The sequence below is a fragment of the Ailuropoda melanoleuca genome, chromosome 2 (assembly GCF_002007445.2).
Source record: "Ailuropoda melanoleuca isolate Jingjing chromosome 2, ASM200744v2, whole genome shotgun sequence".
NCBI classification, from domain to species: Eukaryota; Metazoa; Chordata; class Mammalia; order Carnivora; family Ursidae; genus Ailuropoda; species Ailuropoda melanoleuca.
Genome location: NC_048219.1, coordinates 7,853,802 through 7,870,019, shown reverse-complemented (window position 1 = coordinate 7,870,019; position 16,218 = coordinate 7,853,802). Strand labels below are relative to the sequence as shown.

General features: G+C 39.1%; 1 protein-coding gene across 1 annotated transcript in view; it reads right to left on the bottom strand.

Annotated features, from left to right (window-relative positions):
* Positions 1 to 3,452: 3,452 nt before the first annotated feature.
* YTHDF2 (YTH N6-methyladenosine RNA binding protein 2) overlaps positions 3,453 to 16,218 on the bottom strand; it is a 31,189-nt gene continuing 18,423 nt past the window's right edge. The window contains exon 5 of the mRNA XM_034647895.1: positions 3,453 to 4,300. Within this exon, the coding sequence (XP_034503786.1) occupies positions 4,277 to 4,300 (24 nt within the window). The 3' untranslated portion in view covers positions 3,453 to 4,276. The remainder of the gene's footprint in view (positions 4,301 to 16,218) is intronic.

The following is a 16,218-nucleotide window of genomic DNA, read 5'->3' as shown; positions in this document are numbered from 1 at the left end:
TATTTTCTTGCAGGTAGAAAAACCTCTGAACCCCTACAATAGTTTAGGTGGGGTGGAAACCAGATCTTCCAACATTTTGGGTCTCTGTAACACTAATTATGGAAGGTCACAGGCCAACCCACATTCACTGTGCCTCTCCGTAACTCCAGAAGATTCATACACAGTGCTTTGAGACAAGAGTATAAGAAATGAAGTGGTTAAGTGTTTGATTAGGCTAAATCATTCTCCACCCACATCAGTAAGAAAAACTCTAATAATCTCGTGCAATTTAAAGAATTACCTTTTTAAGAAATCAAGGGATGGTTTCTAAATATTCTCCAATAAGAGGAACCTTAAATTCCTTGGAAAAATGGGGCTGGGGCAGAGAAAATATAAGACTAGCTGGGAATCTCTATCTAGGTATATTGTACCAGAAAGTAAGGAAGGCTCCAAAAAAACATTGAGGACATGTCAAAAAGACACAAGAGCCAACTTAAAGAAGCTCCCAATTACCAAAGGTGGGACAATTTGAGCAATAAAAAATAAATGACAGCAGTGACCCATGGAATTAAATATCCCTGAGTCCACACTGATACAAATTTTAAAAAATGGGGAGAAGGCACAGCTCCTCCTTACAACAGGATTCTAATTAGCATAAATGTAGAATAGACCTAGCAAATAAACATTTGGCAAACACCACAGTAATATTTACTGTAGGCAATTAACAATCCAGATGTCAAAATCAGCAAACCGAAAGACTGATAGTTTTAAAGTATAGCCTTCCATGAGTTACTTATTAATTACAAAGGGAAAAAGAGTAACTATACAGTGGAGAAATCTGGCAGACACTACTTTAACACCAAGTGATCAAAGTCAACATCACCAGTAGTTAAGACATATGGACATCATGTAGCCTGATACAAAGTGAGAAGGGCCTGGGACTCCTGTGGTATTCTTACCAAAAAAATAACCTCAATCTAATAGTGAGAAAATATGAGACAAATCCAATCCAAGGAGCATTCTATAAAATACCTGGCCAATACTCTCCAAAAGTGTTAATCATAAACAGTAACAACAGAAGAACTCACAGGCTAGAGGCCTAAAGACAACTAAATGCAATATGGGATCCTGGATTGGATGCAGAGCCAGAGTTAAAGATTCCTTGAACAACTGGCACAATCCATAGATTAGTTAATAGTACTGTATCAATATTTAGTGTTTTTGATAATTGAATCATGGTTATGTAAAATGCTGACATTTGGGGAAAACGAAGTGAACCAGTGCATGAGAGAACTCCCTGTACTATTTTCACAAAAGTCTAAAATTATTCCAAGTTTAAAAAAAAATGGAACATGTTTAAAAAAAAAAAAAAAAGAAAAACATGCTGGGGAAAATAGCCAATCAAATGTGACTAAGATTAAACTGAGATTAAGATTTATACATTTTGATCATCTTAAAGGTTTAGAATGCTTTGAATCGACACTGATAGGTGGTGAGACTGTTCAGTTTCCCCTCAACAAAGGAAAAAAGTACACAAACATGGCTATCCGAAGTCTTACATTTACAAATGATAGATCAAAAGTATGGAGGGCAAGTAATCAAAAGTCAACAATTTCCACTGGCAAAGCTATCACTGGCAAATACAAGAATTAGTTTTAGCTGCATTGGGAGATCTTCACCAAACCAACTTTTGGACCAAACTCTTAGGGAGAAAATAATCTTAATTTTTTATACTACAAAAATCCTGGGGCGCCTGGGTGGCTCAGTCAGTTAAGTGTCTTGCCTTCAGCTCAGGTCATGGTCCCAGGGTCCTGGGACTGAGCCCCACATCAGGCTCCCTGGGGAGCCTGCTTCTCCCTCTCCATCTGTCTGCACACACCCCTGCTTGTGTTCTCCCCCTTCCTTTCTCTGTCAAATAAAATATTTTAAAAATAGTAATAAAAATAGTAATAATAATAATAATAATAATAATACAGAAATCCAACATCCTGATCCCCTCACCACTCAGGGAGAGCTAGGTGAACAGCCTTGTTAGGGACTCCAAATTCCTTCCAATTTGCCCCCAAAGTCATACCAGTATTTTCTGTAATGTGAAAAGAAAAACTGGGAAGCACTGACTTTAACATTTCAAATTGCAAAAAAAGCATCTTGAATAATCTCATATCCAACTTGAATAGAAGGGCAGAAAAATCTAGGAAAAATTGCTTTTGAATATGCTTTCCTCAGGATGCTTTCCCTTTTGAAGGTGAAAGTTCTCTACAAGTCACAGAAGTCTGACTAATACTGAAAACAGTGAATGTTACATTTCTAATCAGAAACTGAGCATCTTCAAACAATCAAAGTGTAAAGGACTCTCAATTTGGGGGGGGAAAGAATTTCAAAATGAGCTTGGCAAACAGGAATATCTAGATATATTGTACTGTGCGCCTCAGGCAGAGAAAAGTTCTCAGCTCGAAGCAACAACTACAACATTAACTACAAATCAGCATTATTTGATTCAGTAGCCTGGGCTATGTTGAATAGCCAAATGAGTAAGTCATTTGAGGACAAAACATCACTAAAACTCATTTTCAAAACCTTTTCTTATAGAAGTTTTCACACATTTAACTAACTCTACAAATTGGGACATCTTAACTAAAAATCTTTTATTTATTTATTTTTAAAAAAGTAATCTCTACACCCAACATGGGACTCAAACTCACAACCTTGAGATCAAGAGTCCTATACCTGGGGCACCTGGGTGGCTCAGTCAGTTGGTGTTAGACTCGTGACTTCGGTTCAGGTCACAATCTCAGGGTTTTGAGACTGAGCCCCACATCAGGCTCCACGCTGGGTGTGGAGCCTGCCTAAGATTCTCAGTCTCTCCCTTTCCTCTCTGCCCCTCCCTCGACCCTCTTTAAAAAAAAAAAAAAAAATTGTCCCATGCTACTAAGACGGCCAAGCACCCCAAGGGCTAAATCTTTAAGGCAAAGAAGCCCCAAACCTTGAGAAATAAACAAGGGTAAATCAAATACCATTATGGTTATATGGTTCACAAAGACCCAAGCCCCACTGGAATTTATTCGTAGACCTGCACCCACATGGAATACTCTCTAGATAAGCGGTATTTCAAAATAAACACTTACATCCTTGATATTGGGCTCTTCCTACTTTGCAAATAAAATTATGCACTATCTGGCCAGGTTTCTGAAGGGTTAGCACAGGGCCTGGCACCTAATAAGCACTCATAATCAAATATTTGCTGAATGATTTAGCAGTGGCTCAACATTCTCTGGGAAGCATTATGAATTCTGGCCCACCTTTTTCTTTACAGAGGTCATGGTTGTCTAGCCCTGGACAAAAGCAAGCCTGAACTATTTCATTTCAGCCAACTTTCTAAAACCAGTTGCCATCTCACCTCGTACAACTCCTTACACTCCAAATCTTTCATAAAACATAGAAGACTCAACCATACTAATAAATAGTACTAGAAGTGATGCTCAACAGGATCTCACGTTTATTGAGAAGTGATTAATGGTAAAAAGAAAGGCAATGCCCTTTCCTCATTGGCTGAACAATAAACTGAAGAAACATTCACTACACGTTTTACAATATTTTTCTCTTCCAAAATGCATTTCTGTAAACAAGTTTTTACCACTGTTCTTAGCTTTGAAATCAAATTAATCCTGACTTAATCAGTATAATGTACAAGAACAGAAAATTTCTTAGGACTCCTAGTACTTTACTTTGAGTAACAAAGGGTCAGAGAAAATGAACCACCCTTAAAGACACAACCTCGGGTAACACTGTTAAATTCTCCAAGACAAAAATTCTTCATAAAAATGTTCTTCCAGTTCGGAAGGGAAAAACCAAATTCCCACTTTCTGGGGTGGAGGCCCAAAATCTTCGAAACTCAAGTGTTCTCCAAGTGCAAATGTCAAAATGGGGAGAGGAAAGGGTTTAAAAATTAGAGAAAACTGTATGCACTTACGGACTTTAAAATCCGAAAAACATAGTAAAAAGACAAAAAAACAAAGCATTATGCTCTGAAATCACAACCAAAGCCAAAATAAAAGGGACATTTTTCACCTAAACTACCTAGAGGGATTTTTTGTTTAGTTTTTTCTTTTTCTTTTTTTTTTCATTTTCCAGTTAAGTCCTATGTCTTTTGTGAAATTCCAATACTTAAACTGCAAGTCTGCAATCGTCTCTGAAGTCAATGAAATTAAGAAAAAAGTCCTAATTCTCTTGAAGGTCATTTTTTTCCTCTTAGGATATGCAGATGCAACCGTTGCTGCAGTCTGTGCAGAACTGCCTTTTATTTGCCACGACCTTGACGTTCCTACAGAGGTTAAAAAAAAAATTGAAATGGTTAGTTTAAAACTTATCTGAACATGCTTAAGAATTAAAACTTTATAAATAACTCAGCAGAAATTTAGTTATTTGTGCTAAACAGAATATACCTCACAAATAAAAACTTTTACTTCCTATATTTTAAATCAAAGTAGTAAACAATCATCCCAATTAATACAAAATTATTTTAAGTTAACTTTAAAATTTCTTACATGACTTAAACAGATTTTCCAATTATAGCTGGCTTAGGCTAATACTTGTCAAACCCCCAAAATATGGGCCTAATGAAGTAATTCAAACATGCGTCAAAAGCCTAAAGAAAGGGAAGCAGCACATAAAGTATACTAAAAAACTCTAACAGTACTAAGTCATCCCGTATGAGTCCTAAGGCCTTAGGCATACTCATAGGCCTCAAATTTCCTTTTTTTGTAAAGTGAGGAGACATATCTCACAGGGCTGTGTGAGAATTAATGGGCTGACATACAGAAAGCTCTTAATCCATAGAAAAAAAAAATTACCCTCTTCCCCTAGGGACAGTTTAAAATCCACTTAGAGATGGATTTTGAAAACTGACTCCCCTACTTAAGTTTTCCCTGAAATAAATCTAAATGCTCATTTCTTAGTAAAAATCATTCTTCATGTACCTTTCATAAATTTATCCTAAACAGCCTTAGAATCTTTTAAACTATGACCCAATCCAAGTCTTTTTTTTTTTTTTTTTTTAAGAGAGGGAGGAAGGGAGAGGCAGAGGGAGAAGGAATCTTAGGCAGACTCCATGCCCAGTGTGGAGCCCAAGGCAGGGCTCCATCTCACAACCCTGAGATCATGACCTGACCCAAAATCAAGAGTCAGCTGCTTAACCGAATGAGCCGCCCAGGTGCCTCTCAATCTACATGCCTTTTAAAAGCAAAAAACATTAAGTGCTTAGGAGCACACAGGCCTGAACTTCTCTACTCAATTCATCAATCTACTTGAGTAGAGTTATGTGCTCCCATTTACCCAAGGTAAAATATGATTCCTACTAAAAACAATAGCAACTACCACTCATGGGTTTCCATGTTCCAGACACTATACATAATAATGATCTTCATAACCACGCTGCAGGGACTGTATTATTCCTAAGAAAACTAGAGCTCAAAAGTTCCTTGACCAGTATTACCTAATAAGAACTAGGATTCAAACCTAGGGCCATATACTATATAGACTCTCTCTCAACGCCATGTTATTACAAATATTTATGTAAAAGTCAACAAAGTGAAGCTTTGTGATGAACTGACTACCCCACGACTAAATTAATCCATAGATATAAAAACAGTATTCAGAAAGAACAGTTATCTTTTTTCTTTTATAAAGATTTTATTTATTGGGATGACTGGGCGGCTCAGTGGGTTAAGCATCTGCCTTCAGCTCAGGTCATGACCCCAGGGTCCTGGGATCGAGTCCCACATCAGGCTCCTTGCTCATCAGGGAGTCTGCTTCTCCCTCTCCCTGCTCTGCCTGCCGCTCCCCCTGCTTGTGCTCTCTCTCTGACAAATAAATAAAATCTTAAAAAAAAAAAAAAAAGATTTTATTTGAGAGAGAAAGCGTCATGGATGCACTTGAGAGGGAGGGAGAGGGACCAGCACACTCTGTGCTGAGTGCAGAGCCCCACAAAGGGCTCAATCCCAAGACCCTGAGATCATGACCCAACCCACAACCAAGAGTTGGGATGCTCAACTGACTGAGCCACCCTGGCGACCCAAGCAGTTATCTTTTTCTGATGTCCCATTTCATGTATCTGGAATTCAGGGATAAATTCATCAACATGCCAAAATCTGGGATATTATTTCTTCATTTTGTAATTTCAAATTTAACAAAATAACACTCCATACACTCCTATCTCTTGAAATCAAACCCAATTCAAGAACAAGAAATTCAGTCCAACATAAAAAAAGACATCAAAAGTTTTGACTCCCCTCACTTTTCTTGCCCTTCCTATATACTCTTCCAAAGTTTGATAATAAGTGTCCTGCTTATAACAGGAAAATTGCAATTAAAAAAAAAATCTCTGCAGTTGACCAAAGTCAACTGTCAAACTTTAAACAGCACCTTGCTTCTCATCAATTTTAAACTCATATACCTGTTTCGTCTTTCATAATCTGGATGGATACCATTACCTAACCTCTCTTCTATTACGGACCAAAATAATCACATGGCTTCAGAATATCTGGACTCTTCAGTGTTTCTTGATTCAATCTCATTCCCATGCTTTTATTATTCTTTAACCCAGGAATATCTGGCCTTCTGTTCCTCAGAGTATATTAACCCCCTTCCTTCTTTGAGACTTCCTTCACCACCACAGCTTTCAATGTCTTTCTAAACCTGCACCCACAATTAAAATTAAATTGCATTGTCTTGGGGCGCCTGGGTGGCACAGCAGTTAAGCATCTGCCTTCCGCTCAGGGCGTGATCCCGGTGTTGTAGGATCGAGCCCCACATCAGGCTCCTCCGCTATGAGCCTGCTTCTTCCTCTCCCACTCCCCCTGCTTGTGTTCCCTCTCTTGCTGGCTGTCTCTATCTCTGTCGAATAAATAAATAAAATCTTTATTTATACATACATACATAAATAAATTGCATTGAGTGTGTTTTATGTAAAATTAGTCCCAACTCAATCAAAAAGCTCCCAGAAAGCAAAGACTAGGTCTTCAACTAATCTCACTTATAAGGTACTTACGAATTTAGCAGTAGGTAACATGCTACAACTGACTTTTAAATAAAATTCTGGTCTTTTTTTTTTTTTAAGTTTTATTTAAGTAGTGTCTATACCCAACATGGGGTTCAGACTCACAACCCCGAAATCAAGAGTCACTGCGTGCTCTTCCGGCTGAGCCAGCCAGGCGCCCCACAGGTTTATTTTAAATTATGCAAATTACATACAAATAAATGGCATTAGCGTCTTAATCTCCTGATCAACATCAAGAAAACATCACACTGATACAATCCAGCAAGCTCAATTAATTGCTGTTCTAGTTCCAAATAGTTTTGATATGTACACAAAAAATAAGTTTATGTAATTACAAATAATAAAGATAACATCCATCTTCTCAGAGATTATAAAGATATTTAAGTATTCACATACTATCTTGAAAAGTAAAACAGATTTGGCACCAATAGAAAAAACAATTCACCATATTTTGTTTTTTTAAGTAGGAAAGGAAAATAGCTTTACAACGGAGAACTTGGTGAACACTTTAAATAAGGGATCAAAATAACATTCCCAATAATGGCATAAACAGCCTCCTAATGTGAGGCACTGAGAACACAAAGTGGCTTATGCAGCATTCCTTCCAGAAAAACACGATCAGAATGTACATAATGAGGACCCTTAGACAAACTGAGGTGCATTCTACAAAAATAAACAGCATATACTCTTCAGAAAGGCAATGTCATAAAGAAAGCAGCTGGGTGGCTGTGGTTGTGATACATATGCATATGTAACCACTGCAGATTAAAAGAGACCAAAACGACATGAAAACTAAAAGATCCTGGACTGGAACCTTATCATTAAAAAAAAAATGGCTATCAAGGACATTACGACCTAGTAGTAAAATACAAATAAGATTTATAGATAATAGTATTGCGTGCCAAAGTTAAATTTCCTGATGTTGACAACTGCACTGTGGTTATAAGTGTATGTTCTTATTTTTAGGAATTAACAGCAAAATACTGAGGAGAAAAGGACCTATCTGAAACTTACTTTCAAATGGTCAGAAAATTACACATCTCCAAAGAGAACAATAAAATAAATGTGGCAATATAGCAGTGTGGCAAATCCGGGTGAAAAGTATACAGGCATTCTGTGTACTATTCTTGAATTTCTCTAAGTTTGAAATTATTTCAAAATAAAGTCAATAAAATGGGGAGAATATTACAGTTTTCATTTAATTCTTCTGCAAATACTGGCTACACTAAAAGTCATGTGCAACAATTCATAAAACTTTGAAATGAGTTTATTTCTGGGGCACACCTGGGTGCCTCTTTTTTTTTTTTTTTAAGATTTTATTTATTTATTTGACAGAGAGAGAGAGAGAGACAGCCAGTGAGAGAGGACACAAGCTNCACAAGCTGGGGGAGTGGGAGAGGAAGAAGCAGGCTCCCAGCAGAGGAAGCCTGATGTGGGGCTCAATCCCAGAACTCCGGGATCATGCCCTGAGCTGAAGGCAGACGCTTAACGACTGAGCCACCCAGGCGCCCCAAGTGCCTGACTCTTGATTTTGACTCAGATCTTGATCTCAAGAGTTAGGAGATCAAGCCCCATCATGCTCAGCAGGGAGTCTGCTGCAGATTCTTCTCTCCTGCCACCCCCCAAAAAAATAAATAAAATAATGAAATGAGTTTATTTCCTCAGACCTACACTGAAGTTCTTTTTTTTTTTTTTAAGATTTTATTTATTTATTTGACAGAGATAGAGACAGCCAGCGAGAGAGGGAACACAAGCAGGGGGAGTGGGAGAGGAAGAAGCAGGCTCATAGCAGAGGAGCCTGATGTGGGGCTCGATCCCATAACGCTGGGATCACGCCCTGAGCCGAAGGCAGACGCTTAACCACTGTGCCACCCAGGCGCCCCTACACTGAAGTTCTTAAACAGAGTATTTTTTTAAAGATTTTATTTATTTATTTGAGAGAGCGAACAAGCAGAGCGGAGAAGAATAGGGAGAAGCAGGCTCCCCCAAGCAGGGAGCTCAACACGGGGCTCGAACCCAGGACCCTGATATCACAACCTGATCCGAAGGCAGATGCTTAACTGACTGAGCCACCCAGGCGCCCCAAACACGGAGTATTTTAGCAAAAAAGAAAATAGTGGCCCCTGGTTGGCTAAGTTGGTAGAGTGTGCAACTCTTGATCTCTGGGTTGTAAGTTCAAGCCCCACACTGGGTGTAGAGATTACTTAAAAAATAAATTTAAAAAAATTTGTTTAAGTGTCCAAAAAAAGAAAAGTTACCCAGTAGCTTTTTACAAGTCTTTTAGAATGAGGAAAGATGAAAAAGAGAATGTTCTAACACAAGGACCATTATTTTAGACACTTTTGGACATTAAAACCTTTTAGATTTTTATAGAAGACTTCTCTTACTGCAGCTTTCACTTTTGTGACTTTTTCCTATTACCACTGAGAACACTAAATGCTGACAATTTATAGCCAAAGGGCTTCACCTGTACATCAGCTATATTTGCTGACATTCCTAAACAACAAGTCCTACCCTAGTAATATTTAATAAATAAAAAGTGAGGTGGGGGGAACCAGGAGAATGATGATGGATATATAATAAAGGGAAGAGAGTAGAAGAGCACTTAAAAGCAAAATTGGATCTCCACTGGGTCCAAGTCCCAGTCGGAATTGCCATGAGCAAAACGTACATTTATGTCTTGTTGAACATTCAGCTTTTATACATGAAGATGCTACTGACTCATCATAGTAGGGCAAGTGGTATGTCAAGTTGTTCTTCCCTATGGTGCTGTCATGTGGAACCCGCCTACCCCTTTTTAAAATCTAGTGCTTCTAGAGCCACAGGCTAGACAGTTACAGTGAGATCTGTGGTAAGAACAGGCCAAAGTGGTCAGTCAAGGTTAAGCTCCTGACATGGATTTGCTGTCCACAATAAGGTAAACATAAGCTCCTTAAGCACAAACACAAAATTAATTACAAAGTCCCAGTTAACCAGAAAACAACCCAAATGCTAGAAGGAAAGATGCATGCATTCCTAGAGCTTAAGGATCTTGAACTAGTAATAAATAAAGAATAGAGGAAAACCATAGCCAAGATCTTAGGAATTCACACCCCACCCCCAAATTTCCCATTAGGACACATTCATCCTAATCTTTAAATCAATACACAATCTCAACAGGAATAACTAGACTAAAGAAACAATCTTAAGAAACAAAGATAAATTTAAAGATATTAAAGTGTAAACCAAGGGAGTTTCTAGCCCTTAGTATCTGGTTTGTCACCTAAATAACTAGAGGTAATACCCATACTAATTCACCCATCCCACGTGAGCCCCTCCCCAGTTCATATCTACGATTATAAAATACAAAACTTCATCTCTAGGAAATATCCTAAAAACCACAAGGTGGCAATGTTACCTAAAATCCGCACATTTGAAACCTTTCCTGTAATACATATAGATCTCTCTGCAGATTTATTTTTCCTCTAGTTAGCTTAATATCCCCTTGTTTCTACTACCATCCCACTCCCTCCACTATGAAGAAGCCCTTAAACACAACTGAGGCATATATTTATTTGCTGGTTACAATTTTATTAACCTTAAAAAACTGATATTCATCCCTAAAATTAAATTTACTTACATAGCCCTCAACTAATTTTTCCTATGTCCCCATGGGCCTTGAGAGAAAGGAATAGAAATTTCACTGTCCCTGGATGAAAGTAGAGAATGCTGAGGGGCTAACATGAAAAAATGTGATTATACTAAAATCACTTTCATGGAGACAAATATCGTATGATTTAACTTGTACGTGAAATCTAAAAAAAACAAAACAAATGAATAAACAAAGCAGAAACAGACCCATAAATACAGAGAAAAAACTGATGGTTGCCAGGGGGGAGTTAGGAGGGATAGACAAACGGGTGAAGGAGAGTAGGAGATACAGTCTTCCAGGTATGGAATGAGTAAGAGGATAAAATGTATAGCAAAGGGAATATAGTCAATGGTATTGTATGGTGACATAGCCTTATATGGTGACGGATGGTAGCTACATTTGTGGTAAGCACCAGGTAACATATAGACTTGTCCAGTCAAATCACTATGTTGTACTTGGGCACCTGCGTGGCTCAGTAGGTTGGGCATCTGACTCTTTTTTTTTTTTAAAGATTTTATTTATTTATTCGACAGAGATAGAGACAGCCAGCGAGAGAGGGAACACAAGCAGGGGGAGTGGGAGAGGAAGAAGCAGGCTCATAGAGGAGGAGCCTGACGTGGGGCTCGATCCCATAACGCTGGGATCACGCCCTGAGCCTAAGGCAGACGCTTAACCGCTGTGCCACCCAGGCGCCCCGGGCATCTGACTCTTGACTTTGACTCGAGTCATGGTCTCAGGGTCATGGGACTGAGCCCCACATGGGGCTCCCCACTCAGCACAGAGCCTGCTTAAGACTCTTTCTCCCTCTCTAAAATAAATACATCTTAAAAAATATCTATATATCTATATGTCTGTCTGTCTGTCTATCTATCTATCGATCGATCGATCTATCGATCTATCTATCTATCTATCTATTAGGGTGCCTGGTGTCTGACTTCGGCTCAGGTCATGATCTCAGGGTCCTGAGATCTAGCCCCATGTCAGGCTCCCTGCTCAGCAGGGAGTCTGCTTTTCCCTCTCCTTCTGACCCTCCCCCCATTCAGGCTCTGTCTCTCTCTCAAATAAATAAATAAAATCTTTTTAAAAAATCTTCTACCTTCTCATCCCCTTTTAAGTTTTTCTAGGTGCAGAAATGGACATACAGTTGGAATGAATTTCTGGGAACTGAAGTAGAAGCAACAAGATGAAGTTAATGCATTAACTAATAATAATATTTCCTACCATCAAATTCTTTCCAAGACTAATTAGAAGGTGAACTCCTATACATATTTTACCAAAAGGTTTACAAGTAAAAACCCTAGATAAGCCACTATTTTCAGTACCTGACTAATAAATCTGACTAGTAACAGAACAAGGGTAAGATAAATCATACATTAACATTTTTTAAATTAACTAAAATAGTGTGAAAACACTAGCTCCAAATCAAATGAAACAGCCTTGACTATTCTCTAAATCACTCCTTGGCTTTTCCAGTAAAAACTACATTTGAACCAAAACTAATATCACAATAAAACCAATTTCTCAAAACATTTCAGAATACGAGAGTTAACAGATAAGGTTTTTAATAGCTTCTCAAATCCCCTCCATTCCCAGTACAAGCATATTTTGCATTTGACAGATAAATTCAGAATGAAGTAATCATTAGAATATGCTTTCTAGCCATCTGATATTCTCCAGCTCTACCTCCGAAAATTTCCTATAGAACCATTAACATTAATACCTCTCCAGTCCAAGCAATTGCCATCTCTCACCTGGAATGTGCCAGACTCTTAAATGACCTTTCACTCTTGTGCCCTCTTCAGTGTATTCCAAGGGTTGGACCCCAAAACAGAAACTCAGTAGCACTATTAAGTACCATGCCAAAAGTTACTGAAGAATCTGATGATCCAAAATAAACAAGTATATATTTATGTGTATACATAAATATGCCTAATATTACAGATCACAATCATTCATAAAAGATCTGTATGAAAAGAATTTATATATAATTTAATTCTAACACCCACAATAAGGTATTTTTCTGATTAAAAAAAAAATACTAAAGCGGGGCACCTGGGTGGCTCAGCTGGTTGGGTGTCTGCCTTCGGCTCAGGTCCTGATCCCGGGTCCTGGGATTGAGCCCCGAGTTGGGTTCTTTGCTGGGCGGAAAGACTGCTTCTCCCTTCTCCCTGCAGCTTCCCCTGCTTGTGTTCTCTATGTGTCAAATAAGTAAATAAAACCTTAAAAAAAAAAACCTAAACCTCACGGGCGCCTGGGTGGCTCGGGGCACTCGGTCGTTAGGCGTCTGTCTTTGGCTCAGGTCATGATCCCAGGGTCCTGGGATTGAGCCCGGCATCAGGCTCCCTGCTCAGCAGAAACCCTGCTTCTCCCTCTTCCTCTGCTTGTGTTCCCTCCCTCGCTCTCTGCCAAATAAATAAAATCTTTAAAAAATTAAATTAAATTAAAAAAACTAAAGCTTAGAGAAGTTCACTTGCTCTAGTAAGTCATAGTGGTAGATAAGATTTTAGGTCTTCTAGAGCCCTTAGCCTTTCTGCTACTCTAAATATGATATGTTAACAAGACCACAGAATCTGGAATTCATGCTCTCTATAAGTAATATCAATCTGTATACATAAATAAAGGCCCATCATATGTAACATACTTTAGAGAATCCCTTCCCCCATCCAAAAACACAGATTACCTTTAAAAATCAGCCTTTTTACATCTTAGTTTGGACAACTTCAAGATGGCTAGTGGCCACTAAATATTACAGCTTAAAATAAACAACTCTCTAAAAAATTAACATGCTCACAGAAAGGAAGCTATAGTAAAAGGAACACTAAATAATGCAAAACTTAGCGGCACCTGGGTGGCACAGCTGGTTAAGCATCTGATTCTTGGTTTAGGCTCAAATCATAATCTCAGGGTCCTGGGATTGAGCCCTGCATAGGGCTCTGCTGAACAAGGAGTCTGCTTGATCCCTCTCTCCCTCTGCCCCTTCCACTTGTACTCTCTCTCCCCCTCTAAAATAAATAAATCTTTAAATAATGTGAAACTTAGAAACATTACTGTCTCTTAGAAACAGCCACAATGTTTCTAAAAAGTAGATTATAACATCAAGTTACACAGGCACCTGGGTGGCTTGGTCAGTTAAGCATCTGACTCTCGATTTTGGCTGAGGTCATGATCTCAGGGTCATGAGATCCACCCCCCATGTTGGGTTCTACGCTGGGCATGGAGCCTGCTTAAGATTCTCTCTCCCCCTCTGGCCCTCCCCCCTCACTTAAAAAAAAATGTTTTTTTAAATAAGTAAAATAACATCAAGTTACAGGTGTAGGACATTAAGCCAAAGAGACTGCACCTTTTAATGGTCAAAAAGTATAGGCAACTCTGCAGCGCCTGGGTGGCACAGCGGTTAAGCGTCTGCCTTCGGCTCACGGCGTGATCCGGGCATTATGAGATCGAGCCCCACATCAGGCTCTTCCGCTATGAGCCTGCTTCCTCCTCTCCCACTCCCCCTGCTTGTGTTCCCTCTCTCGCTGGCTGTCTCTATCTCTGTCAAATAAATAAATAAAATCTTTAAAAAAAAAAAGTATAGGCAACTCATTAGAGACTCATAATACTGATAGCTGATTAAAAAATGGGCAGGGGGTGCCAGGGTGGCGCAGTCATTAGGCGTCTGCCTTTGGCTCGGGGCGTGATCCTGGCATTCTGGGATCGAGTCCCACATCAGGCTCCTCCACTGGGAGCCTGCTTCTACCTCTCCCACTCCCCCTGCTTGTGTTCCCTCTCTCGCTGGCTGTCCCTGTCAAATAAATAAATAAATAAAATCTTTAAAAAAAAAATGGGCAAACTACTACTCAAAATACCACAGTACTGAAAGGTACAGCCAGGTTTATCAAACACACATGAATTCTAACACTGATTTTAAAGATGAAGTCTTGAGACAAACAGGTAAGAGAGACTTTGGGGGTAAGACAGGACTACCGTACAAAGAAAGAAACTTAAGAAACCAAACTTGCAGGAAAAATAAGCACGAGGAATTTGAGGTAGGAGGCACACAAAAACACTTACTAATGATATATATAATCCAGGAGTTCTCAAACTTGAAAAATACAAGAGAGTCACCTATAAATAAGAGCTGATAAAATGCAGGTTCCAAGGCCTTGCCTCCACAGATGCTCCTTCAAGGTGATAAAGGACAAAAATCTGCAGTTTACTCACAGACCGTAATTTATGTAAACTGAGACACTTCTCGGTCAACTTCTAATTCCATTAAAAAACGCCCAGGGAGCTCACTAAATGAAATTTCTACTTTAATAAGTCTGGGTGTAGAGCCTAGTTACCAGTATTTCTGTAAATACTTTCCAGATGACTCAAAGTTTATTTTATATCATTGTTACTATCATTGTGTTTATACTCTGAAACACCTAGATCCACCCTGCTCCCCTCCCCATCCTTCTGCAGGCTTATGGATTCCAAGTAAAGGAACATTTGCCAGAAATGATCTGAATTACCCAACAACTTATCTGGGCTCTAGTTCTGGCTCTGCCACTAAACAGAATCTTGCACATCTGTGTAAAATATCAGAGTGGGATAGACTAAAACCTTCCCATTCAATTTTATAATCTTTTCAGAGTACATTATATCCAAAGCCATTTGTGTTCCCCCTTATTCCTGCTGCCTGTTATTAGCAGCAACTTTCACAAGGTTAGACAGAGTAGATCCAATTAGCTCCATTTTGATGCTTGTGATGAGGGAAGTATAACCTGAGTGCTTAAACAAAGGTTTAAAATTTCAATTAATTATGCTCTCCTCATATACCCTCAAAGAGGTGAATGGCATCAGTAGATAACAGAACATTGTTTTTAACTGTTTTGAATGATAATGTGGGGGTGCCTGGCTGGCTCAGTTGGTACAGCATGTGACTCAATCTCAGGTTGTGAGCTGGAGCCCACACTGGGTGTAGAGATTATACTTAAAGATAAAATCTTTTTTTTTTTTTTTTTTTTTAAAAATTTTTTTTTTTTTTTTNTATTTTTTCGACAGAGATAGAGACAGCCAGCGAGAGAGGGAACACAAGCAGGGGGAGTGGGAGAGGAAGAAGCAGGCTCCTAGCGGAGGAGCCCGACGTGGGGCTCGATCCCATAACGCCGGGATCACGCCCTGAGCCGAAGGCCAGACGCTTAACCGCTGTGCCACCCAGGCGCCCCTAAAGATAAAATCTTTAAAAAAAAAAAAAAAAAGGTAAACGTGAAGATGCGGCAAAGCCTAAAAACAAAAAAAGCTTTGGGGCAAAACAAATTCCAGCTTGCAACATTAGCTAGTGATCTTGAGGAAGTTATACCTTCTAAATCACAGTTCCCTAACTATAAAATGAAGATAATCTTATAAAGACTATAAAAGGGGGGGGCACCTGGGTGGCTCAATCAGTTAAGCATCTGTCTTCAGCTTAGGTCATGATCCTACGGTCCTGGGATCGAGCCCTGCATCAGGTTCCCTGCTCAGCCCCCTGCTCAGCCCCACCCCCGTGTCAAATAAATAAATAAAATCTTAAAAAAGAAAAACTATTAAA